Raw genomic sequence first — 26148 nt, 5'->3', positions numbered from 1 at the left:
GTTGAACAGAGAAAGTTTTCCAGAGGCTTCACGGCAGCAGCACAACCTGCTAGGAGCCTGCAGTAGTAGCTCAACAAACCAAGAAAATGGCGCAGCTGATGTAATGGTTCTGGGTGAGGAAAGTGTAATTGCTTTCACTTTTCCAGGAACAAGATGAATGCAAGTGTTGTCGACCAGGTGCTCCATGAACTCCAGAAAAGCCATGCCAAGTTTATAATTCTCAGCGTTCACAATGAGCTCATGTTTGGCGAAACGCTCAAAAACAAGGCATAGATGATGAAGGCGCTCAGTTTGTGATGAGCTAGCGACAAGGATGTCGTCCACATAAGTAAAAGCACAAGGGAGGCTGCAAAGGCCCACATCAATGAAGCAGTGAAAGCTTCGTGCTGCATAATGTCGGCCAGAAAAGATACAAAGAAACTGAAATAGCCCACAGAATGTGACAGTAGCAGTCTTCTGGATGTCCTCCAGAGGGACAGAAAGAGTTTTGAAATGATGGAGCAGCTCCATGGATGAACGAATTGCACCGCCTGTCTGTGGGCCATCTCTTCAAACAATTTTTTCCCCTCTCGTTTTGTTTTGCCCTTTGCGATCATGTTTTTTTCGCTGCTGCAGCACAGGGCAGTGGGTAGATGGTAAGAATATATGCGGCACTGCCGGTATTGTGCATCACACATTGCAAGCAAATTTGCTACATTTTTTACTGGTCTCACTGCAAATAACTACTTGAGACACGTCGCACAAAACACTAAAAAGGTCATCGCAAAGCAGTCGGTTGGTTTGCAGCTGTTGCAGTAAGTCGGCAATCTTGTTACACTCAGATGTGTTAGTATACTGTGGCACTAACAATCAATGTCGACTAGGGCATCATCTAAATTGCACTCTTGTCTAGGTGGCAATGCCCCTTCATCAGAAGCGAACTTTGGTGGGGTCCAATAATGGGGGCTGTAGCAGGCCAGTAGGTTCTGTGACGTGATGGAACACCGTACTGTGAAGCAATACTATGGACAAGGACTGAAAGAATTAAGACATGCATGAAGCGTAGACTGTTCAGTGACAACGATAGTGGTAAGAAAGATGCACAGTCACATGGAATTTCCTATCTGCAGCAAGTTGAATGCATGTGAATTTCCTTTTTCAGAAGTTTGATATTTTTGGCACCTTGTGCCAAAAATATCGTGCAGTGCAGTGGGTGCACAAACACTTGTCCTATTTGATTGCAATGCAATGTGGAATGCTTCTATTATTTCTCGGTGCATTTCTTTGTTCTGCATGGTGGGGATGGTAGTTCTTTGATGTTGCTGCTGGCCAGCACACCTCAAGCAGTGAGGTTTCTATATGCCAGTGATGTTTTGCAGACATGATTGTGTTGTCATATTTCAGACACCAACTTTTCTGCCCGACATACATCTACCCACAAGACAGACGAACACTGTAGACCACATGTCTCGTGCAGTCTGTATACTTGCATTTGTGTGTTACATGACACGTTGACTTTCCTAAATCTTTTTTTGTTTATTCTGGCACACATTTTCTTCAGCTTGATGTGTGCTGATAGCACCAAATTGGTCTTTGGTGACAATCTTTTTTATTTTGTGCGAGATTCCACAAATGTATGGCATCACAACAAGCACATGTTCTTTGCCCGCTTCAGGGCATTGGTCACCAAACAGTTAATAGTGTGTGCTTCATGCGTGTCTTAATTCTTCACGTCCTATTCCATAGCATTGCTTCACAGTGCAATGTCCCACCATGTTTGGTGGGGCCTGCAGATGATTCAGAAGGGGTTTCCTGACTTATTAGTGTTAATGTGGAGAAAGTCAAAGAGGACCATGCTGCTGTGAAAGAACAGGTAGTAGCTCATTGAAACAAATCGACCATTTAGTGCCTTGGGAAGTGACAAGCAACAAGGATAGATAGTTGGGTTCTTCTCATTGCGAGAAATATAGCTCGGGACGCCACCGTTTTCCTCATTGAAAATAATACGAGCCGGATTTCTCTCTAGCTCTCTCTTTTCTCTTCTTTTTTAAGCGCCTTTTATGGACAAAGGCACAACTAGGTGCACAAACATGTTGACCTGTCCCTTAGTGTCAGCAGCTGGCACTTTTTAGCATGGATGAGCTGATGTCGTCTTCGGAAACAGAAATGTGAACCAAGTAAAGTTAAAACAGGTACTGTGCTTGCTGTCCTCCAGTGACTGGGTAATTTTCCCAATAAAACAAAAGCCTAATGTATAATTGTAAGAAACTTGTCATTCGATAGGGTGTTCTACCAAAGAAGCATTTTAGTGTAGAAATTGGTGCATAGTAAACATGGGAAAAAGTGTAGCAGTATCTGCATTTACTTCTTTCTGAAGTGTTTCTATGGTTAATATTAATATTTCCATTGTAATTTGTTACTCCTGCTGGAAAAGCACAATTCTTATGTTATTGTCTTTAATATATGTTTAAACCATGCTGTGCAGGCTGTGTGGATTCCCACCATTCTACAGCAACCATGGCCTGGCCATTTCTCCTGGCATGAAGAAGCGCATTCGAGCTGGGCAGTACGACTTCCCCAACCCGGAGTGGAAGAATGTCTCGCAAGATGGTGAGTGTATTAAAGCCGGGCCTAGCTGGGGTCTTGGCAGAGGTGAATTTGTTTCTTTAAATGGGGCATAGCATAAACAAAGAAGCATAGCATGTCTGCTTCCACTTCCCAGCACACTGCAGCCATAGCATTTAGTGAGCTCGCTGGCACAACTGCTCCAACTACGTCAACACGTGTGTGTGGCACTGCAGCAAAACTTTCTTGATCTGCATTTCACAAAACTGACAAGATCGGCTGTATTTACAAACATCAGATGGACAAAAGACAGTAACCATGTGTGTGCATTCAATCACATGTGGGTCGTCCTTGCAAAATGTCCCATACCCTAAAAGTGACGATCGCCGATTTTTTTAGTAAAAATCGGGGTAGTTGGTGATTATTCCACTATATTGCTATGGGATAGTATTTCCAATGACGAAAAGCCGAGCAGTAAGAAGACCACGACGACGATTTGAAGCTAGCGCGGGCTGTTGCCTCTTGGCCAAGCGCAGCGTACTTTCTTGTAAATATACTTGTACATAGCTTTTCGTCTGCGTCTTCCTCCGTAACATATCTGGTGGAGCTGGACGTTCCCTGTACCTCGTCATGGAGCTTCGCAGTGGACGGTACGTCGAGCCTTCCTTCATGGCTCCCGGCGACAACAACCCGACTCCGCCGGCTCCGACACCTGCTGCCACCTTGACGACCTACATCACTCTCCCCGCTCCCCGTGATCCTGGCGTATTCTCGGGCAAAGATGGGGAAGATGTCGATGACTGGATCAGCCTGTATGAACATGTCAGCCGCAATAACCGTTGGGACCCTACTATTATGCTCGCCAATGTAGTCTTTTACCTCGGCGGCACACCTAGAGTTTGGTATCGCACGCACGAAGATGAGCTCACCAGTTGGGATTCACTTGAGGCACAGCTTCGAGACTTGTTCGGCAACCCCTACGGTCACCAAGTTGCCGTGCAGAAGGCGCTTTCCGGCCGTGTGCAGACGTCAACAGAGCCCTATGTCACATACATTCAGGACGTCTTGGCTCTGTGCCGCAAAGTTGACACCCACATGACTGAGTCTGACAAGGTTGTCCACATCCTCAAAGGCATTGCCGATGACGCCTTCAACTTGCTCGTTTGGAACAACGTAGCGACGTTGGATGCTGTTATAAAAGAGTGCCGCCGCCTGGAACTCGCTAAAAGCCGACGTATCGACCAGCAGTTTGCCCGTCTGCCCAACACCCCAGCGACATCTTCCTGTGCCGACACTCCTCGTCCCAACAACACTGCCGATGTTACCAGGATCGTCCGGCATGAGATCGAGGCCGCCTATCTGGCTGCCTTCGACTCCAGTCCCACCAACACATCTGCAGTCACGGTCTCACTGATCCAGGCAGTTGTCCGCCAAGAGTTCGAAAATATGGGTCTTCACACCATCTGCTCGGCCCATCGTCCTGATACTCGCCCGGCTTCTTCGATTCCACCCCGTCCCGCATCTTCTTACCCACCACGTTTCCGCAACCCATCTGAATGGCGCACTGCTGACGACAAGCCCATTTGTTTCCACTGCCATCAAATCGGGCACATTTCTCGGCACTGTCGCAGTCGCTGGAGTTCCCCGATTCCCCGACCCGGCCTACTTATACTGCCTACTCTCGCCCCCCAGGTGGCCCTTCTCGTCCCTATGCCACACGCTCCGATAACCAACGTTACTAGATCCTTTCAGTTGTCAAACTCCCCTTGCGGCGGCTGTCGACGCACGGCCCCTTTTCGTTTCCACTCAACAGGTGGCGCGGCGGCCGCTGTTAGCCCGGCCGTGCTTGGCGCCCTACGCTGCGAAGCGCTGGTGATTGCTTAGCGAGTGGCGTCATTTTTATTGAAATGGCCAAATATGCACAGCGCATCATTAATCTATTTGCAGCTTATTTCGTACCCATTCCGAAGTTAAAAAAATGCCACGACTTAGCCAACTGAACAAGGAAAGCACTTGCGCCCAAAGCTGTGACGGACCACCCTTCACTGCGGCCGTCGTTTGCGTCTGCTAGAGCACGGCCGCTTTTTATCCAGCGGCCGTGGCTAGTTACTAGCAACTAAATGAGAAAGAAATAAGACAAGATTTTTGTTTTTCTCAACGAGTTCAAAAGCTTTTATTACAGGAGCCGCATACGGCTTATGAATTTACCGCGTGGCTTTACAAAAGACGAGCTTTTTTGTTTGCGATGGCTACGTTCTCTCGTGTTTCTAGGCAGCGGTTCGCATCTCTCGCATAGAAATGCATTCGCATGGCAATGAAAAAGTTCAGTATCTGGCACGTGAACGCGCACATGTGCTCATCGCAACCCAGCCGAGCAAGACTGCACTTTTTATTTATTTTTTATTTATTTATCACAGTACCCACAGCGCCAGTTTGGCATTACAGTGGAGGGGAGAAGTACATATATCATTGACAAACAGCAGTTAATATAGAATACATAAAAAAAGAAAGATACAGATCAGGGCAAATCGCTGTCACAACAAAAAGAAGAAACAAAGAAGCAGAGCATAACCGTACATGTGCGAAGTGAAACAAAGCGGTTCTGTTGACGCAAGCACAACGTACAGGGAAAAAAAATTGCAGGTCACACGGCTGAAGCAAAGGCATCATTTGAAGATAGCGATACAACATCGCTGGGCAACCTGTTCCACTCACTGACGGTCTTGGGAAAAAATGACATCTTAAAAAGCTCCGTTCTACATCTATACTCTTTAACTTTAAGTGGTTGATCGCGCCTGCCAGAAGTGTACTCCGGTGGCCTAATGTAGCTATCACGATTGAGGCCGGTTTTAGAATGATATATATTGTGCAAAAATTTTAATCTGAATGTTTTTCTACGATTTTGAAGTGTATTCCAGCCTAATGTCTCCTTTGTTTGGGATGCTCTAAAATACCGAGTATAATTTTGAACCACGAAACGGGCTGCTAAGCTTTGTACTCTTTCTAGTTTCTTTATGCCTGTCGCAGTCCACGGGTCCCAGATAGTACAAGCATATTCCAGTATTGGTCTTATGTTAGTCTTGTAAAGCGGGACATCATCCAGCCGTCGAAAAGCCCGTGGGCATCCCCTGTTGTCTTGGTGAAGAAAAAGGACGGCACCTTACGTTTCTGCGTCGATTATCGTCGACTGAACAAAATCACAAAGAAGGATGTATACCCCCTACCACGGATAGACGACGCATTAGATCGGCTCTGCAACGCCAAATACTTCTCGTCGATGGATTTCAAGTCTGGCTACTGGAAAATAGAAGTCGACGAGAGAGATCACGAAAAGACCGCCAGACGGCCTCTACGAGTTCAAGGTCATGCCATTCGGACTCTGCTCGGCGCCTGCAATGTTCCAGCGCGTCATGGACACGGTGTTAGCAGGATTGAAGTGGCAGACCTGTCTTGTTTAGTTGGATGACTTCGTCTTCGCCGAAAATTTCTACGATCACCTTAGGCGGCTTGCGACAGTACTAGAGGCCATCAAGTCATCAGGGCTCACTCTGAAGCCAGAAAAGTGCCGCTTCGCTTACGATGAGCTTCTGTTCCTAGGCCACGTGATCAGGAAGTCTGGAGTCCGCCCCAACCCGCAGAATACAGCTGCCATCGCAATGTTCCCGCAGCTCATCGACAAGAAGGCAGTGCGTGGATTTCTTGGCATGTGTGCCTACTACAGGCGATTTGTCAAGGACTTTTCGCGTATCGCTGAGCCGCTGACACAGCTAACTAAATGTGACGTCGAGTTCAAGTGGGAAACGCCGCAGGTCGACACATTTCTAGAACTCAAACGACACATGCAGTCGCCGCCCGTACTTGCGCACTTCGACGAGCACGCCGATACCGAAATCCACACTGACGCCAGTAGCCTAGGCCTCGGTGCAGTGCTAGTCCAGAGAAAAGGTGGTCATGAACACATGATAGCTTACACTAGCCGGTCATTGTCAAAAGCGGAAGGCAATTATTCTACAACTGAAAAGGAATGCCTCGCCATCGTTTGGGCTACGGCGAAATTTCGTCCTTACCTATATGGCAGGCCATTCAAAGTAGTCAGCGACCATCACGCGTTCTGTTGGCTAGCCAACTTAAAGGACCCTTCAGGACGACTGGCACGGTGGAGCCTCAGACTACAAGAATACGACATCACTGTAACATATAAGTCCGGACGAGAACACTCGGATGCCGATTGCCTATCACGCGCCCCCATGGACCCGCCGCCGCAAGATGACGAGGATGACGACGCCTTCCTTGGAATAATAAGCGCGGAATACTTCGCCGAACAGCAACGAGGAGACTCGGAGTTGAAAAACCTCATCGAGTATTTGGAAGGGCACACCGACGTTGTCCCTAGGGCATTTAAGCGAGGATTATCTTCGTTCTCGCTTCAAAACAACCTACCCTTAAAGAAGAACTTCTCACCAGTGCGCGCTAACTACCTTCTTGTTGTCCCATCAGGACTGCGTCCAGAAGTATTGCACGCCCTACATGACGATCCGACCGCTGGACACCTCGGATTTTCCCAGACGCTATCGAAAATACAGGAAAAGTATTATTGGCCGCGCCTGACCGCCGACGTCGCCCATTATGTCAGAACATGCCGAGACTGTCGGCGACGCATGACACCACCGACAAGGCCAGCTGGATTACTACAGCCAATCGAGCCTCCTTGCCGAACATTCCAGCAGATCGGGATGGACTTGTTGGGACCCTTCCCGACGTCAACAACCGGAAATAAGTGGATCGTCGTGGCGACGGACTACCTCACCAGCTTCGCTGAAACTAAAGCATTGCCGAAAGGTAGCGCCGCCAAAGTGGTGAAATTCTTTGTCGAAAACATCCTGCTGCGACATGGCGCCCCAGAAGTCCTCATCACCGACAGAGGAACGGCCCTTACAGCGGAGCTCACCCAGGCCATTCTGCAATACAGTCAGACAAGGCACAGGAGGACAACTGCCTACCACCCGCAGACGAATGGTCTTACGGAGCGGCTGAATAAGACCCTCGCCGATATGCTAGCAATGTACGTCGACGTCGAACACAAGACCTGGGATGCCGTCCTGCCCTACGTAACATTCGCTTACAACACGGCGGTGCAAGAAAAAACACAGATCACGCTGTTTAAGCTGGTTTATGGCAGGAACCCGACGACGACGCTCGACGCCATGCTGCCCCACGTCACTGACGAAGAGAATGTTGACGTCGCTAGCTATCTCCAGCGCGCCGAAGAAGCCCGACAGCTCGCCCGCCTGCGAATCAAGAGCCAGCAGAGGACCGACAGCCGACACTACAACCTCCGACGACGCTTCGTCGAGTACCAGCTCGGCGACCATGTTTGGGTTTGGACACCGATACGCCGACGAGGACTCAGTGAGAAACTACTCCGATGCTATTTCGGACCCTACAAGGTCATTCGACATATTGGTGCTCTGGACTATGAGGTCGTGCCAGACGGAATTTCGCATTCACCGCGGCGTTGCACACGTTCTGAAGTGGTCCACATTTTGCGTCTGAAACCCTTTTACAGACGCTGACGAACTTCCTTATTTTTTGTTTTCTTTGCTACAGGTGTTTTTCTTTATTACTTTCATTTGTATGCAGCATCGGGTCGATGCTTTTTAAGAGGGGGGTATTGACACGTGTACTTGTCTTTATCGCGCGACACGTTTTGCCGCCTAACAAATGTTATCGCACAGCGCGGGACGTACCTGCATGTATCCGAAGTTTCTGGAAAGTTATCGATGCTTCTATCCGCTGTCTGTTGCCGCCGAACCTTGTATTATCTGATTTCATCGCTTGACGCGAATGGTGTAGAACTTTGTAGAAGGCATGCGGGTCCCAATGATTAGTCTGGAACATTCAATGACTGCTGTATAAAAGCCGACGCGCTTGACCCGCTGATCAGATTTTCGAAGATCGCCGAGCGTGTTCACCGCTATCGTTGTGCTATAAGTGTAGCCTGTTTTGTGGGCACAGGTTTGCCCAATAAAAGTTAGTTTTGTCATACACAGTATTGCTACTGTGTTATTCAACGTCACCACCACATGACAATATCTTTACGATGCCTTCATCCTCGAAAACAGATTCAAATAGCTTATTTCCTAGACAACAATACAGTTCTCAAAGGCAACGCTGCAGTGCCAGCTGACGGAGCTCACACCAGCCCATTGTGGGCTTTTCATGCAGGGATCTACACTTTGCAGTGATAGAGCGTGTGAATAATAAAAGCATAAATGCAAAAACATAGTGTATAAGAATCCACTTAGGATGTCAAATTTGCTGTAGTATATGTGTGTCACAAACACAAACTATACACAACATCTACCTTGATTTTAGGCCGCTAAAACATGTTTGCTCACGACAAGTAGTTTAGGATATATAATATGAAATTTTTTATTTCTCCACAGAAATGCTCGGCAGTAACACGATGACTTATCTAATGCTGCAGTTCAGATTCTGCCACTGCCGTTTGCTTTGTTAATTGCTTCTAAAAATTGGACGGTTCTTCACTGATTAATTGTAAGTGGCGGTAATTTGAAGCAAAGCTGATTGAGGCTTACAGCTGTTTGCAGCAGATGAAAAGAAATGTAACAATATTTATCCCCTTTTCTGTACTACACGTTCAACTCACTTCACCAATTTACTGGTGCTTGTTGTTTGAGGAACAGACATGACGAATCTGCTAGTGAACTGACTCAGGCTGCTCGGCCTAAATTTCTTAATGAAATATGCGTTTTGAACCGTATGGCTGCAGCCAGAAAGAACCCAAAGCATCATTCATTAGTAGTGTGGGACATATTGGGAGATATCATTATTTCCCAGTGGAAATTAAAAATGATTCATGTAAAGCTTTTGGTGTCTTCCTTATATAGGTCTGCGGTGTTCTGTTTTATGTACTGACGAAGCGAATAATTCTCCGTTTCTATAATTAAATAACCTTGTATTGAGACAAGGGGAGGCAGAAGGTGCTTGAATTTTCCTTTTCTAGGCAACCTAAGCTGCGCTGTTGTGTCTCGAGTATACTTTAGGCATTGCAATTGGTGCTGTAAAAAAACTGCTTCATGATTTCAATTCGAAGTTCTAGTGACTTGATGGGTTTCGCGAAAAATGCATGCCTTGCCATCACGACAGTCGGTTGCTTCCGTTGTGCGAGGGGTGTGCCACATCATCGATAGAGGCTACTGAGGGCCACTATAAAACATTTCATCGCTTGCAATTGATTGGGTATTGATCTTAACCATGAAACTGTTCTTTCAGGTGATTGTTGCGACAGTATTTGTGAATTAAGTATGTGCACGCCATACATGATGAGCTGTCATTTTAACGAACATGAGCAATGCACTTTATGGGGGGCTTGTTTCAAAGAATGGTGAAAGTAGTCGCAAACTTTTTCATACAAAATGCACACCTAACTCTTCCTTTTGCGCACTAATAATGTAGCAATATTTGACTAGAACAACTCACCAGAATAATAAGAATCGTGATGAAAGCCTCACTAGGCAGTGTCCTTCTAACACAGATTTATAATGTTTGCACCAAATAGCAAAAATTTTCTTCCATGTAAAATAGCAGTGTCTCTCATATTGGGCAGAAACGCACAAACACTCACATATTGGGCAGAAACTTGCCGAGACTGACACAGAAGCTCGAAAACAAGTTAAGGATCGCGCAAGGGGGAACAAAAAATGTTAGGCGTAATGTTTAGAGACAGGAAGAGAGCGGTGTGGATCAGAGAGCAAACAGGCATAGCCAATATTCTAATTGGCATTAAGAGAAAGAAATAGAGCTGGGCAGGTCATGTAATGCATAGGTTAGATAACCATTGGACCATTAGGGTTACAAAATGGGTGCCAAGAGAAGGGAAGCACAGTTGAGGATTGCAGAAGACCAGGTGGGGTGATGAAATTAAAAAATTCGCAAGTGCTAGCTGGAATTGGTTGGCACAGGGTAGAGGTAATTGGAAATTACGGGGAGAAGCCTTCATCCTGCAGTGGACTTAAAATAGGCTGATGATGATGATGAACGTCTGCAAAAGCTCTGCGCCGGGGGCAGACAGGATCATGTATGGCATGATTAAGCACATGCATATGGACACACAAATTACATCACTTGCACTTTTCAATAGCATTTGGGCAGCCGGACATCTTCCAGGGGCATGGAAAGAAGCTGTTGTCGCAGTTTTGAAACTAGATGAGGACCCATCCTGGGTAACAAGCTGATATCGCTTACAAGCTGCCTGTGTAAGCTTTTCGAAAAATGATAAATCACCGTCTTTTGCATTTCTTAGAATCAAACAACATACTTGGCACCTACCAATGTGGTTTTAGAGAAGGCAGACCCACAACTGACCATCGTGTGTGCATTGAGGCAAACATCCGCAATGCATTTGCCTATAAAATGCATTTGCCCTTAAACAATACTATTTCTTGTCAGTTTTTCTGGATATGAAAACAGCCTATGACGCCACATGGCGCTACGGTATTATCAGAGACCTATCGGGAATGAGCGTCCATGGCACCATGCTCAGCATAATTGAAAGCTATCTCTCACATCACACTTTCCGTGTTAGAATTGGTGACGCCTTGTCTAGGTCGTGTACACAAGAAATTGGGGTACCGCAGAATGGTGTACTTAGCTCTACCCTTTTTATTGTTAAAATGAATGATTTACATTCGTGGATTCCACAAAGTATGTTTTATTCCGCATATGCCAATTGTGTGCAGATTGGATTTAAATCATGTAACATCGCAGTCTGCCAGCAGCACGTTCAGTTTGGGCTCAACAAAGTCTTGACATGGGCATATCAGGATGGCTTTAAGCTGAATCTCCAAAAAAGCTCCTGCATCCTCTCTACAAGGAAGAGGGGCCTTGTCCCAGAGCCCAATATCCAGCTACATGGTGAACCCTTGCCTTTGAACACACAGCATAAATTTCTTGGTGTCATACTTGAGTTTAAACTGACATTTCTCCCACCCAAAAAGTATTTGAAAGCCAAATGTTTGAAAACAGTAAACATACTTAATATTTCATAGGTATACTTTGTGGCACGAAATACCTTTCTTGAAAAGGAACAGAAAAAAGGGAGACAGTGTAGTTCTTCTGTCCTTCAGTTCTGTCCCTTTTCAAGAAATGTATTTTGCGCCACAAAGTATACCTATGAAATTTAAGCACCAACTTGCCCAAGAAGAAGTCCTTTTGGAATACTTAATATTCTTGCGTACATGACATGGGGCAGTGACAAGGGCTGCTTAATGAACCTGTTATCATCATCGTCATCAGCCTCTTTTATGTCTACTTCAGGACGAAGACTTCTCCCTGCAATCTCCAATTACCCCTGTCTTGCGCCAACCAATTTCAACTAGTGCCTGTGAATTACTTAATTTCATCGCGTCACCTAGTCTTCTGCCGTCTTTGACTGCGTTTCCCTTCTCTTGGCACCCATTCTGTAACCCTAATGGCCCAACAGTTATCTAAGCGCGGCGCATGACATGACCTGCCCTGCTCCTTTTTCTCTTCATGTGAATTAGAATATCGTCTATACCCGTTTGCTCTCTGATCCAAACCGCTCTCTTTCTGTCTCTTTCTGTCTTGCACTCTCTTTTTGCTCTTTTTCAGTCTCTAACAATCTTCGTTCCATCAATCCTCGTGCAGTCTTTAACTTGTTCTCGAGCTTCTTTGTCAGTCTCCAAGTCTCTGCCTCATATGTCAGCACTAGTAAAATGCACTGATTGTACACCTTTCTTTTCAATGATAATGGTAAGCTTCCAATCAGAAGCTGACAATGTCTGCCGTATACGATCCAATCCATTTTTATCCTATGAATTTCCTTCTCAGGATCAGGGTTCCCTGTGGTTAATTGACTTAGCTAAACATACTCCTTCACAGACTCTAGAGGCTGCCTGGCGATCTTGTACTCTTGTTCCCTTGCCCGGCTATTCATCATTATCTTTGTCTTCTGCATATTGTAACGCACAGTTGAGTGACGCTACTTTAATAACTTTCGTTGGGCGAACTTGTGCCCGACAACAGCTAAGCGAGAGCCTCACTAAAACGTCCACAGTCTCTTTCGCCACAGTCTCGCACTTCTTCTTCCCTTGCGTCCCGCGCTCATAGCACGTTGCTCCGATTGCGCGTGCATTGCGAGCCCTTGTTGCCCGCTTCACTGCCGCTATCTTTCGCAGGTAGCAGTAAGCAGCTGGACAGACGCAGGAAGCGGCTGGCGCGCCTAATTCGAAATCATCTTGTGTCATTGTCCCCCTTCCAAGAGTGCATCGTCCCGATGCTCATACAGAAGGCGGTGGTTTCTAGACTGTCATGAACTCGCAATGTTTGTTGGCGGAAGCAGTTATTGCCTGTCACAGTATGGTTTCATTCGGACGACATGGACGATTTCTGTTCGATGCCGCCGTCGTGATGAGGTTACTTGGCCTTCTGGAGCAACTTCGTAATTCAATGGACTAATTCAGCGAATTATCCTATACGGGCCAAAATAACGACGAAGAAGCTTCTCGGATAGGCCGCGCATCCGTACGGGAGTCCACACCCATACTTTGTCTCCAGGTGCATACTGGACGTCTCTTCATCACAAGTTGTATCGGTCCGCATCAGAAGAAGAAGAGTATTTTAATGATTGGAAAATGTAGAGAGGTCGGCCGGATATTGGAGCATCTGGCCTGCTACTCTACGTAAGGGAAGGGGAAGAGGGGAAGAAAAAGGGTCACAATGGGGGATGATAATGGGAGGAATGAAGTGAAGGACACATTACACAACTGGTATCACAGGCGTGAGTCCAGGCCCATGTCACCTAGGAAACGTGAAAATGCACGCATTGTCTCTGTCGCCTGCCAACTCTGTGGCCAAGCGCCTAGCAAGAGGTCCTCCGACAGTGGTCCATTTTGTAAATGTCTCAATGTATCTGCCATTGTCAGTCTTTCGCGCACATACTCAGGGCGCACCACGAGCACATGTTCTATAGTCTCTACAGTACCACACACTGAACAGTCCGGGGAGTCTATCCGTCCAATAATGTGCAAATATTTGCGTGTGAAGGCGACGCCTAATCGCAGTCTGTGTATCAGGCATGCATGAGGGCATGGAATTCCACGCAGAATAGGAAATTTCATATCGGGTCCGCGTCAGTTTGCTGCTGCTGCTGAATGCGGTGTCGCGCCAGCTGCCGTGCTTCTTCGGCTTTTTGTGTGAAGTCGCTGACGTCATTGTCATTTTCAAAGGTCTCATCTACTGGTAGCATTGCATCTAAGGTTGCGGTGATGGTCCGGCCAAAAACGAGTTGGAAAGGTGTCATTTGAGTAGTCTCTTGCACAGCGGTATTGTATGCGAACGTTGCGTACGGTAGTATCCTGTCCCATGTTCGGTGCTCCACGTCCACGTATATTGACAACATATCAGTCAGCGTTCTGTTCAGTCGTTCAGTCAGCCCATTTGTCTGCGGATGATATGGGGTGGTTTTTCGGTGACTGGTGTGCGTCAATTTCATGATGGCCTGTGTCAAATGCGCAGTAAATATGGTTCCTCGGTCCGTGATGAAAACTTTAGGAGTGCCATGCCGTAGTACTATGTTAGTGACGAAAAAATCTGCTACTTCACTGGCCGTTCCTTTGGCAAGAGACCCTGTCTCGGCATATCGAGTTAGGTAGTCAGTTGCAACTACGATCCAACACTTTCCTGATGTCGATGTGGGAAAGGGGCCAAGTAAGTCCATTCCCACTTGTGCGAATAGAGTTTCCGGTGGCTGTATCAGTTGTAGGAGACCTGCTGGCTTGAGTGGTGGTATTTTACGTCTTTGGCAGTCCCGGCAGGTTCTTACGTAGTGTTGCACAGAATTCAATAACTTTGGCCAGTAATACTTCGTGCGGATGCGAGCGAATGTTCTGCTCACTCCTAAATGTCTTGCTGATGGGTCGTCGTGGCATGCTTCCAATATCTCGAGCCGTAACTTTGAAGGTACGACGAGCAGAAACGTCTCTGCACTATGTTCAAAATTTCTTTTGTACAGGACATTATTTCTCAGGACTAACGACGACAAGCTGCGGACAAAAGCTCATGGAATGTCGACAGGATGTCCTTCTAGGTAATCAATAAGCAAGCGTAACTCCACGTCGGATCACTGATGCTGAGCCATTTGTGATGTTGTTACAGCTCCTAGGAACGGGCAATCCTGTTCATTTTCCCTAAGCGTAGATTCCGTGTATTCAATCAGTGCACGTGACAAGCAATCTGCATCACTGTGCTTGTGACCGGACTTGTATATGACCATTATATCGTATTCCTGCAGCCGTAGACTCCATCTTGCCAGCCGTCCCAGATGGGTCTTTGAGATTCGCCAGCCAGCACAACGAATGATGGTCGCTGATAGCTCGGAATGGTCAGCCATATAACTGGTCTAAACTTGCTGATGGCCCAAATCACCGCGAGGCATTCTTTTTCTGTCGCTGAGTAGTTCACCTCAGCCTTCGAAAGTGTTCGACTGGCATATGCAATGGCTCGTTCCTCTCCGTTTTGCCACTGAATGAGGACGGCACCGAGGCCTAAATTGCTTGCGTCTGTGTGAATATCAGTTTCGGCTTCCTCATCGAAATGAGCAAGAACTGGGTGGTTCTGAAGATGCTTTCGGAGCTCATTGAAAGCATTCACCTGCTCATTCAACCAGACGAAAGGCGCGCCTTCCTTTGTTAGCCGCGTTGGTGCTTCGGCGATCCTTGAAAAATTTTTGACAAAGCGTCTGTAGTAGGCGCTAAGTCCTAAGAATCGCCTAACAGCCTTTTTTTTCAGTTGGTTTTGGAAATTTCTCCACTGCCGCAGTCTTCTCAGGGTCCAAGCGAATGCCTTCTGAACTGACGACATGGCCGAGGAAATGAAGCTCGCGAAAGCCGAAATTGCATTTCTGCAGTTTTGTCGTCAGACCTGCTGATCTAATAGCTTCCATCACAGCCCACAGTCGTTCTACATGCTGCTCGAAGGTGGTAGAAAAAACCATGACATCGTCAAGATAAACAAGACAGGTTTGGCATTTCAGACCGGTGAGCACAGTGTCCATCATCCGCTGAAATGTGGCAGGTGCAGAACAAAGGCCGAATGGGAGCACTTTGAACTCGTACAGTCCATCTGGCATCACAAACGCCGTCTTTTCACGATCTCGTTCGTCCACTTCTATCTTCCAGTAGCCGCTTTTGAGGTCCAGGGAGGAAAAGAATTTGGCATCTCGTAGTCTATCTAGAGTGTCATCGATTCTTGGAAGTGGGTACACATCCCGCTTTGTGACGGCGTTCAGCTTTCGGTAATCAATGCAGAAGCGCAAGGTTTGGACCTTTTTATTTACAAGCGCCACAGGCGACGCCCACGGACTTGCCGACGGCTGAATTATGTTGTCCTCAAGCATTTCGTTAACTTGGCTTCCTATGGCTTCCCTCTCTTTTGGTGACACTCGGTAGGGATGCTGGCAAATAGGCCTCACTGATTCGTCAACAATTATCCGATGTTTAGCAATAGATGTCTGCCGGACTTTGGATGACATTGAAAAAAATTGGCCGAATTCTTTTATGAGGGTCTCTATTTGCTCCTTCTGTCTGGGCTATAGGCCTGGTTCGATGTCGATGGCTGCAAGGACAGAATCTGCATCTTGGAAATTCGATGGTGAAGACTCTGGAATGCTGAGATCTGTAACTTGGACGAAGTTATTAAGGCTAGCAATAACGGTTCCCTTCGCGACATGTTCCACCTCATTTCCAAAATTAGTGAGGAAAACTTTGGCACATCCGCCACGCAGCTGAACAAGGCCTCTTGCCATGCAGATCCCTTTTTCGAGTAGGAGACTGGTGTTGCTGTCTGCAATTCCTTCGTAGTCGCTCAACGCATTGCTTCTGACTGTGACGGCTACACTGAATCTCGGAGGAAGCATCACGTCGTCATCGGCAATGTAAACGGCGTCGAATTTTTCTTCAATGTTGAGTGCTGCGACAGCGTGCTTGGTTGAGAAGGAAACACATGATTCCCGCAAGTTGATTATAGCGCCATTATCCTGCAAGAAGTCCATGCCAATCAAGTCTCTTGAGCACTCAGAAAGCGCGATAAAGCTGGCGACGTACGTGAAGCCTCGTATTCCTATTCTAGCCGTACACTTGCCCATCGGGTCGATGAGGTGTCCTTCTGCTGTGCGAACTTGTGGCCCTTTCCAAGGAGTCAGCACTTTCTTCAGTTTCCTGGCGAGCTCACTACTTATTACCGAGTAATCCGCACCTGTGTCCACTAACGCGTTCACTTTGTAACCGTCAACAAACACACGTAAATTGGAAGCAACGTCGCTCTTATGGCACTGGTTTCTGAGTCCCTCGTCATCGCTCGGAATCATCGATGGAGGTTCTCTTTTTGCGTCGGCAGCTGCCTTACCTCCAGAGGCCGCTGACTCTGGTTTTCCCAACGCGGGCTCTGTGAATGGCGTCTTGCGGAGCTTGAAGACGGGCGGGGGCTCGGTGACGGATGCCTCAACAACACTGTTGATCGATATTGGTGTTGCTGGAAGGCGTATGGGGAGCTTTGACGTGTAGACAGGCACTCTTCGATTTCAAATGGACGCTCACCATATCGAGGGCAAGGTGCGTTCACCGGAAAACCACAAAGCCCTGCCTGGCGATAGTGGCACATTCTGTACAGGTGGCCAACCTCACCGCAGTGGTAGCAGAGAGGTATTCGGTCAGGAGTGCGTCATACATTGGTCTTCCTAAATCTTCTTTCGGGTGGCGGCAGCGTATTTCGAGGCATCGAGCTATTCATAGAGGAAGTGGCTGCGACGTCAGCACGTTCGGGAGTTTGCCGCAGCACATCGGCATACGAGACGCTCGGCTGGTGCAGTAATGGCGCTTGGGGCTGCGCACTCAGCTGTGGTTCCCGGACCGCCTGTCTCACCTCTTTGCGAACCACATCTGCCAGCGAAGATGGCGTTAGAGCGTTGTGGTCAAGCCGTAGGCTCTGAAGCTCTTCTCGCACTACAGATCGCGCGATCTCCCGTATGACCTCCATGCTGTTTCCGATGGCGGCTGGAACTGAGCCTACAGAGGTGATGTTCATTTCCTGGTTGTACATCCTTGGTCGCTGTTGCAAGGTGCTTTCCATTGTGGTTGTCTCAGAACGAAACTCAGCGATGGTACGCGGCGGGCTCTGAACCAACCGTGCGAACAGTTCCTGTTTTGCGCCTTGCATTAAACGGCGTAGTTTCTTGTCTTCGCTCATGTTCGGATCAGCTCAGCGGAATAGGTGGGACATGTCTTTCTACATACATGGCCACACTTTCATTGTTCCGCTGGTTTCTTGCCTGCAGGGCAGCTTCGGCCCTCTCCCTGCGGTCGGTGCTCAGGTAAGTCGCAAGCAACTCCCGCCGGAAAGCATCCCACGAGACAAATGTCGCTTCGTGGTTTTCAAACCATGTTTGTGCGCTGTCCTCTAACGTGAAGTAAATGTTTCGTAGCTTGCGCTCTCCGTTCCATCCATTGAACTCAGCGACACGCTCAAAGCGTTCCAGCCAGTCCTCTGCGTCTTCAAATGTGTCGCCATGGAAAAGCTGGCGTCATTGGCGATTTCACCACGATATGAGTTGGTATGATTTGAGTTGCCATCTCGGTAGCGTTTCCGTTAGCAGATGCTGATGCTCCGATAGAATCCGGCAAAGGTGAAAACTCGGTGGGCTCACCGCGTAGGCGACGGCTGCTGCATTGGTGAACAGGAGTCAATTCGATGGGTCCAAGTCGCCGTGAGTCCGGGCTCCTTTCTCTGACTCGAGAAGGGCTTGAAATCATACCCCGCACCTCCACCAGAACTGTAACGCACAGTTGAGTGACGCTACTTTAATAACTTTACGTTAGGCGAACTTGTGCCCGACAACAGCTAAGCGAGAGCGTCACTAAAACATCCACAGTCTCTTTCGCCGCAGTCTCGCACTTCTTCTTCCCTCGCGTCCCGCGCTCATAGCACGCTGCTCCGATTGCGCATGCCTTGCGAGCCCGTGTTGCCCACTTCACTGCCGCTATCTTTCGCAGGTAGCAGTAAGCAGTAAGCAGCTGGACGGACGCAGGAAGCGGCTGGCGCGTGTAATGCGAAGTCATCTTGTGTCAATATTAATCTTCAACCCCACTCTTACACTCTCTCTGTTAAGGTCCTCAGTCATTTGTTGTAACTCGTCTGCATTTTTGATTAATAGAACAATGTCATCTCCAAACCGAAGGTTGCTGAGATATTCACTGTCGATCCTTACTCATAAGCCTTCCCAGTTTAATAACTTGAATACTTCTTCCAAGCGTGCAGGGAATAGCATTGGAGAGATTGTGTTTCCCTGTCTGACCCCTTTCTTTATAGGTATCTTCCTTCTTTTCTTATGTAGAATTAGGGTAGCTGTAGAACCTCTGTAGATACTTTTCAAGGTATTTACGTAAGCGTTTTGTACTCCTTGATTACATAAGGCCTCTATGACTGCTGGTATCTCTACTGAATCAAATGCCTTTTCGTAATTTATGAAAGCCATATAGTAGAGAGGCTGATTGTACTCTGTAGATTTCTTGATAATCTGATTAATGACACGGATGTGATTCATTGTAGAGTATCCCTTCCTGAAGCCAACCTGTTCCCTTGGTTGACTAAAGTCCAGTGTTGCCCTTATTATATTGGAGGTAGTTTTGGTAAATATTTTATATAATACTTGGAATAAGTTAATGGCCCTATAATTTTTCAGTTCTTTAAAGGGACACTAAAGTGAAAAATGATTTCTTCTGCATCAGTAAATTACTGTTCTAAAACACCAAAAACACCACTCTTACAACGATAAGACGTTTGGTAAGCCAGAAAAAGCGCAAGAACGAAATACGGGTGGCGACGCCTACTTAAGTTTCTGCACCTGGGTGCCGTGACATCTAGAATTTTGATGGCATCTTCTAGGGACTACTAATTATATACAGCAGTACAGATTGATTACAATGTGTTCTAAAGGAACCAAATATTAAACATGACAAGTTTCGGGAACCTTTATTCAGCCAACGCGGCCCAAATGCGAAAACACACTTTGGAATCCCTGACGTCACGCTGACGTACCGGTGCTGAAGTTTCGGTGCAAAGTTCAAATACTGATACTTGGACCTTCATTTTCTCATCTGATAATCAAACTTTTTTTTTTAAATGACTGCCTGCAGGGTTTCCAAACAATGATTCATCAGTCTAAACAGATTTATTGTTTCGCTTTAGTGTCTCTTTAATGTCTTCCTTTTTGTGGATTAGTATAATGTTTGCATTCTTCCAGTTATCTGGGACCCTTGCAGTCGATAGACACTTCGTATGAAGAGCCACCAGTTTTCCAAGCATTATGTCTCCTCCATCTTTGATTATATCGACTGTTGTTCCATCTTCTCCTGCCGTTGGGGGCTCATCCATTGCATGTTGACCTTCTTATGTTTGTCTGGCAACTGCTTGCCCATTGTAGAAAAATCTACTCTGGTGTCAATTATGGACATCACTTGGTGCCCATCAATTGTTACATTAGGTCAGCACTGACAATTCTGTCAGCGTTGATCTTGTGGGTCGACCTCTTCTATTCCTGGCAATTATTTGAGAAATTACAACCCTCCTCCCAGAGGTCACTACATTTAATTTCCTTGCTGTGGGCTGGTAAAGTGCCCTCTCACCAAGTCGTTGAAACTCTGGCAGTTCAGCGAGGAAAAACGTGTGTAGAGCGTAGGGGAGATACTGTGGTCACGAGCAAGGCATGGGGAAAATATGGGGAAGCAAGGAATGGAGTAACAGAAAGGGAATTCGTCTTGCTATATAAAACACGGGGAAGCAAGAAATGGAGTAACAGAAAGGGAATTCGTCTTGCTATATAAGGCTCTAGCTGGTTGCCTAAGGACAAAAATATACCGGAGCAAATACTCACAAGATGAGGTATGTGTATGCTGCAGCGAAAACCCGAAGGCACCTCAGCACATCTTAATGAAATGTGAAGGTACTCACCCGGTGAGACCTGTAGGTAATGTATACCTTCCCGAAGCACTTCAGTTTAAAGTGGACGGAAGCATCAGCTGGTCAGCAGTCAAGATAAGCAAGAGAAGTTTTAGAGTACCTGTGGAAAAGAAGCAGCAAAGAGGTTGATATGACTGTATCCATTACAGGCATAGGTAGGAGTTAGAAGGTAGATAGAAAAGTTTTGAGGAAGAGAAGAAAAGACTGCGGAGACATACACAAAACTGCTAGAATGAACAGCATGTATTGAATTAATTCAAGCAGGCTAGCAAGCATGTATTGTATTAACCTGATTAATTCAAGCAGTCTAGGTCACTATGTGTCACTGTCCCGTTCCAAAGGGGATGCCGGTAAATCATCATCATCACCATAGAGTGAAAACAGCGCAGGTCATAGCCAACTGACAGGAGTGTAAGAAATCGTGCCGTGACAGGTTGGAGAACAGGGGTTCAGCAACCTGGGTTTGAATGATGGGCTGAACATCTGAAGACTATGCTACTATCCTGGTGTTAACAGCGCAAAACGTAGACGGGACACAAGACGAGAAGACGACACCACAAGCGCTGTAGTCAACCGCAGGATGGAAAACCAACAAGCCCAAGCTGCTATTCTAGCAAAATGCTACTATTGACATGCTTATAAATTGTATATGTCTGTGGTGAATGTTTTTCACCTGGCCAATCTCTATTTCTTTGTTATCGTGCAGTGCAAGATGTGCCTTTCTGTATTGGAAATTTCTCAAATATTATCGCTGGTTCTATCTTTTGTTGATGCTGTTGCCTAACCTTGGGCGACAGCATGATGGCGCAATGTGATTAGTGTTGTACTTTTTTGAAACGGGTGCAAGCATCAGTGATTACTTTAGAACCTTCAACGAGTGTGTATAAGTAGCCAACGCATCTTACCCGTAGATCAAATTTGGATGATCGATGCATGTGCTTGTTACTATCATTCTGCCCGTGTGTAACTTTTGTGGGCACAGGCTTGCACAACAAAGAGTTAGTTTTCTGACCCGCCGTTGTGCCAGTCTAAATTTTCACCGTCATGGCAACGTGACGAATTGCAGATTTTGATTGTGTCCTGTCTGCACAAACTCTAGTCCTGCTACAATCTATCAGTCTTTGACTAAGCTCTGCTTCCCATTCCTTTGTGCATGAGTCAGCTGAGTTTGCTGGACAGAGTGTGTTCTTGTGCAAAACAGACTTTGACCAAGTGGCACATCTCTCTTGATGACTGCAGTGCTTATTTGGTCATTCTGACAAGTGGTGTTGCTAGCCTAAAGTAATAATTTCTGCGGATGTGGGCTTACAGCAAAGGACCTGATCAAGGGCCTGCTGCGGACTGACCCCACCCAGCGGCTCAGCATTGAAGAAGTGCTGGTTAACAAGTGGATTGCGGTCAGTGTTCATCACATCTGCTTGTAGCCATTTGTCAAGTGGCACAGTTCTAACTCTGCTGTGTCCCTTATGTGAAAAGTTGTGGCTTGTCCTAAGGGTAATTTCGAAATTGTCTCTTAGCATGCCTTTCTCAGGATGTCACTTTTTGATAAGTTGTTCTTGTTAATTTTCTGTTTTCAATACAAAAATTCATAAAAGGCCAGTGAGAATATTGTTTACTCATAATGGCAAAGCCTTTAGTGCAATTAAAAAAGACAGGGATGAAAGACAGAGGAACAGGACAGTGCTATCACGTCCCTGTCTTTTTGAATTGCGCTAAAGGTATTGCCATTATGAGTAAATCATACCAACTAGCCCAAGAATTAACCTTGTTGAGAATATTGTATTTCTATGTTGTCTGAAAAATCTTACCTTTTAAATATGAAAAAAGAAAGGGAGATTCTCAGTCACAGTTCGCAGTAGAAATCTACGTTAAATTTTATCTCAGAAAATGGCCTTAAGTCGTGTCGATAGAGTAAAACAAGACAGGAGTGCTGACTCCGCTTGTCTTGAAGGGCACATTCTGTAATGCCGGGTCCTGCTTCACAGTGTGTTTGCCAGACGGCGCTACGGATGAGGAAAAGCTGTGGAGGGGAGAGACGGGTCCTCCTGCAAACTGAAGAAGCAGAAGCGTGGGCAGGCCAAGCTCGAGTCTCTCTGTCATTGCTATAGCAATGGCGCATGGTTGGGCTTAGCCATGTTCTCGTGCTTGCTTGCCTATCCGTTTTGTTGTGTGCTCCGTGCATGCCCTGATGCCTGGAGCGTGCATAGCTCTCGTGGTTCACGGGGTGCCGTTAGCAGAAGAAACAAGTCTTTGTATCATTTTATTTCATTTATATTATACAGGCCAAATGCAGGGCGTTTATATGGTGGGCTACATGGAATTGTGCAAGGCACAGGAGCAGAAAATAAACGAATTACAGAAACTAAGGTGGAAAAGAAAGAAAAACTAGGAAAGGCGAGAGAGATGTAATAGCAATTCATGCAGTCTCAAGCAATGACAGAAACAGCAAAGAGAAGCTTTTAATGCAAAGGTGATGTTTATCACATTTTATAGAAGTACCTATTAAGTGCAAAGATGCTTCGATTAATTTTTTTTCTCGCGATGCTTTTTGTATCGCTTGATTCTCCTATTAATAAAAACTTAGAGTGCTAAAAACACGAAAGACGTAGAAACAGAAACACACACCACACATGCTCACTCACAACTGATGTTTAATGCACGTATGGAAAAATACATATATAGAAAGTGGATGCGTCGCGCATGTCAAGATGAGGTATAAAAACAGCATGCATCTAAGGGACATGTGAATATCGATTAATAAACTTGAATTCCTTATCATGTAGTAATATGGATGGTTGGCTTACACACAGCGCGGCATTTTTGGTGATATGATAGGCTTCCGAGTGGCCTGTGCCCTTCTGTGCACAATGGAGCAAATGCAACTAAGCCTGTGTGGTGCAGAAAATGCCACCTGAACACCATAACGCTTTGCCAAATTTTTTAGGCCGTGTGAAATTTTATGTACATAGGGGATAACTGCCAATTTTTTGTTTCCTTCATTTTGAACAGAAGGGTGATGGCCGCATTTTTCTTGTTTTGCAATGCGCATGAACCTTTCACAAACTGGTGTGATGGAGGTACGTAACATAACCTGAAATCTTAAGGCGTTCCACTTGCATTCGAAAACTCTTGCTCAACTTGTGCACGCAAGTTTTTTCCAAGACTGCGCTAGCATGACAGAACACTTCCGCACTTCACAATTTTTTATTGGCCCGGCGCGAAATCTAAAACGGGTTTTGCAGATTTTGGATTGTAGTGCCAGCAAACATGATCTGAACCAAAATTCATTAACAAGTCAAGAAACTGTAATCTATTATTGCTCAGCCGCTTGGAGGGGAATTTTAGACCGATGCCTTCTATTTGAACGCAATCAACAATCTCTTCCATTCTCTGTGATGCACGTGATCTGTCAATAAAAATCAGATAATCGTCCACATATCTGAAGACTTCTATACCCTTTTGAAGATTGTCATTTACAGTACTATCTACAGCGCCAAGAAAGATAGAATATTGGTGCCACGCACCTGATTTCTTAGAGTTTTCCGTGCCAAATCACGAAGGTAGATTTTAAGTAGAAGGTCAAAATTGCCAAAAATTACTTAACCTAGACGCCACATCTATTCCCAAAGGCAAGTTCATCGTTAGATTCTACAATACAATCTTCAACACAGCTTAACAATTTGTTATGCGGCAATGAATAATACAGATCAACTGCATCAAGGCTGTGAAGTCTGTGAAGCCAGCAAGGTCATTCCTGTTATGGTGCTCCACAATAATCGCCTTATCATATCAGTTTGTGAAAAGCTCGTGCACATTGCAAAGCAAGAAAAATGCGGGTGTCGTCCTTCTGATCAAAATGAAGGAAACAAAAAAATGGCAGTTATCTCTTATGTACATAAAATTTCACATGGCCTAAAAAATGTGGCAAAGCGTTATGGTATTCAGGTGGCATTTTGTGCACCACACAGGCTTAGTCGCATTTGCTCCATTGTGCACACAAGGGCACAGGCCACGTCAGTGGGGGATAGAGGGTGCAGCCAGAAACATGTTTATCGTTTTGTCAATTGTGTCTCAGGAGTTGTATATAGAATTCCCCTAAGCTTTGGTCATATGTACATTAGCCAAACAGGCAGATGTGTCAATGTATGCCTAAGAGAACACAGAAATTCATTAAATGTTGCGTCATCCTATCATTTTGCCTTACATTGTAAATCATGTCTGTGTAAACCCATATTCAAAAATGCAGTCATTTTGTTCTGTCACCCTAGCCAAACCATAGGAGAAATTTCGGAAGCCTATCATATGACCAGAAATGCCACGCTGGGTGTAAGCCAACCATCTATATTACTACATGATAAGTAATTCAATTTTATTAATCGATATTCACATGTGCGTTAGATGCATGCTGCTTTTATATGTCATCTTGACATAAGCGAAGCGTCTTATTTCTATATATTGTCACGGTACCACGAGAGGGACAGAGACGACGATCACTAACAAGATGAAAGAGATGACGTAGTGGCGCTAACCTTACGTTCGGCCATACTGGTTGTACCGGCCATATCTCCTGCAGAGTAAACACGATCCTATTTAACCTTATATCTGTGCCCGTTTCATTTTTGGTGGAAGCGCTGAGTATTGTACAAGACGGAACTCCACAGCGGGCTTGTCCTCGGCCATCGTACCATGCTGACAGGCGACCAGGCCGCTGGTTAAAGTACGACGTCGGCACCCGGCACAGCCGGGCCACCAGCCTCCACGACACCGTAACCATCGGTTGTCTTGACCCATCCACGTGACCCTGGCACCTTCTCTGGTAACAGCACCGACAAAGTTGACATCGAAGAATGGATTGGCATATACGAACGCGTCGCTGCACACAACCAATGGGACCCGACAGTGATGCTCGCAAATCTTCTCTTCTACCTCCATAGACGAGCACGCACCTGGTATGACACGCACAAAGAAGAGTTGATCAGCTGGGATGTATGCAAGAAAAATCTTCGCGACCTCTTTGGCAAGTTCGCTGGTCGTAAGTGTGCCACTGCGAAAGACCTATCCTATCGGGCTCAGACAGCTACCGAGTCGTACGTTGCGTCCGTGATGTCCGAGCTCTTTGCTGCCGCGTCGATGCCAGTATGCTCGAGGCTGACAAAGCGAGGCACATTCTGAAAAGCATTGCCGATGATATGTTTACTTCCTCGTTTTTAAAGACTGCTCGACGGTAGGCAAAATTATCCGTGAGTACAGGCATTTCGAAGATGCAAAGAGCCGTCGCATTGCTGGACAATTCGTGCGGCTTCCCAACACCACTACTATGTCGTCGTGTGAAGACGCTCATTCGGCTCTTCATTCGTCCACTATAGATAGTGTTGTCCGAATTGTGTGGCGCGAAATGGAGGCTGCATCACCATCTTCTTTCGCGCGCCCTTCTGAGGATAGGCAATCGACCATCTCCCTCATTCGCGCAGTTGTCCGTGAAGAATTGGCCAACGCAGGAATTCAACCTGTGTGCTCCATAACACGCCCTCCGGTGAGCCCTGCCCCTCT

At 46.3% G+C, this 26148-nt stretch overlaps 1 protein-coding gene across 6 annotated transcripts in view; it reads left to right on the top strand.

Moving 5' to 3' along the window:
- MAPk-Ak2 (MAP kinase-activated protein kinase 2) overlaps positions 1–26148 on the top strand; it is a 397658-nt gene that overhangs the window by 238110 nt on the left and 133400 nt on the right. For all 6 annotated transcript variants that reach the window (XM_075694688.1, XM_075694691.1, XM_075694687.1 and 3 more), the window contains exons 7-8: positions 2465–2589; positions 21910–21995. In XM_075694688.1, coding sequence (XP_075550803.1) covers positions 2465–2589; positions 21910–21995 — 211 coding nt within the window. The remainder of the gene's footprint in view (positions 1–2464; positions 2590–21909; positions 21996–26148) is intronic.

The sequence above is a fragment of the Dermacentor variabilis genome, chromosome 6 (assembly GCF_050947875.1).
Source record: "Dermacentor variabilis isolate Ectoservices chromosome 6, ASM5094787v1, whole genome shotgun sequence".
NCBI classification, from domain to species: domain Eukaryota; kingdom Metazoa; phylum Arthropoda; class Arachnida; order Ixodida; family Ixodidae; genus Dermacentor; species Dermacentor variabilis.
The sequence above is the reverse complement of the archived record's forward strand: the minus strand, read 5'-3'. Positions and strand labels throughout refer to the sequence as shown.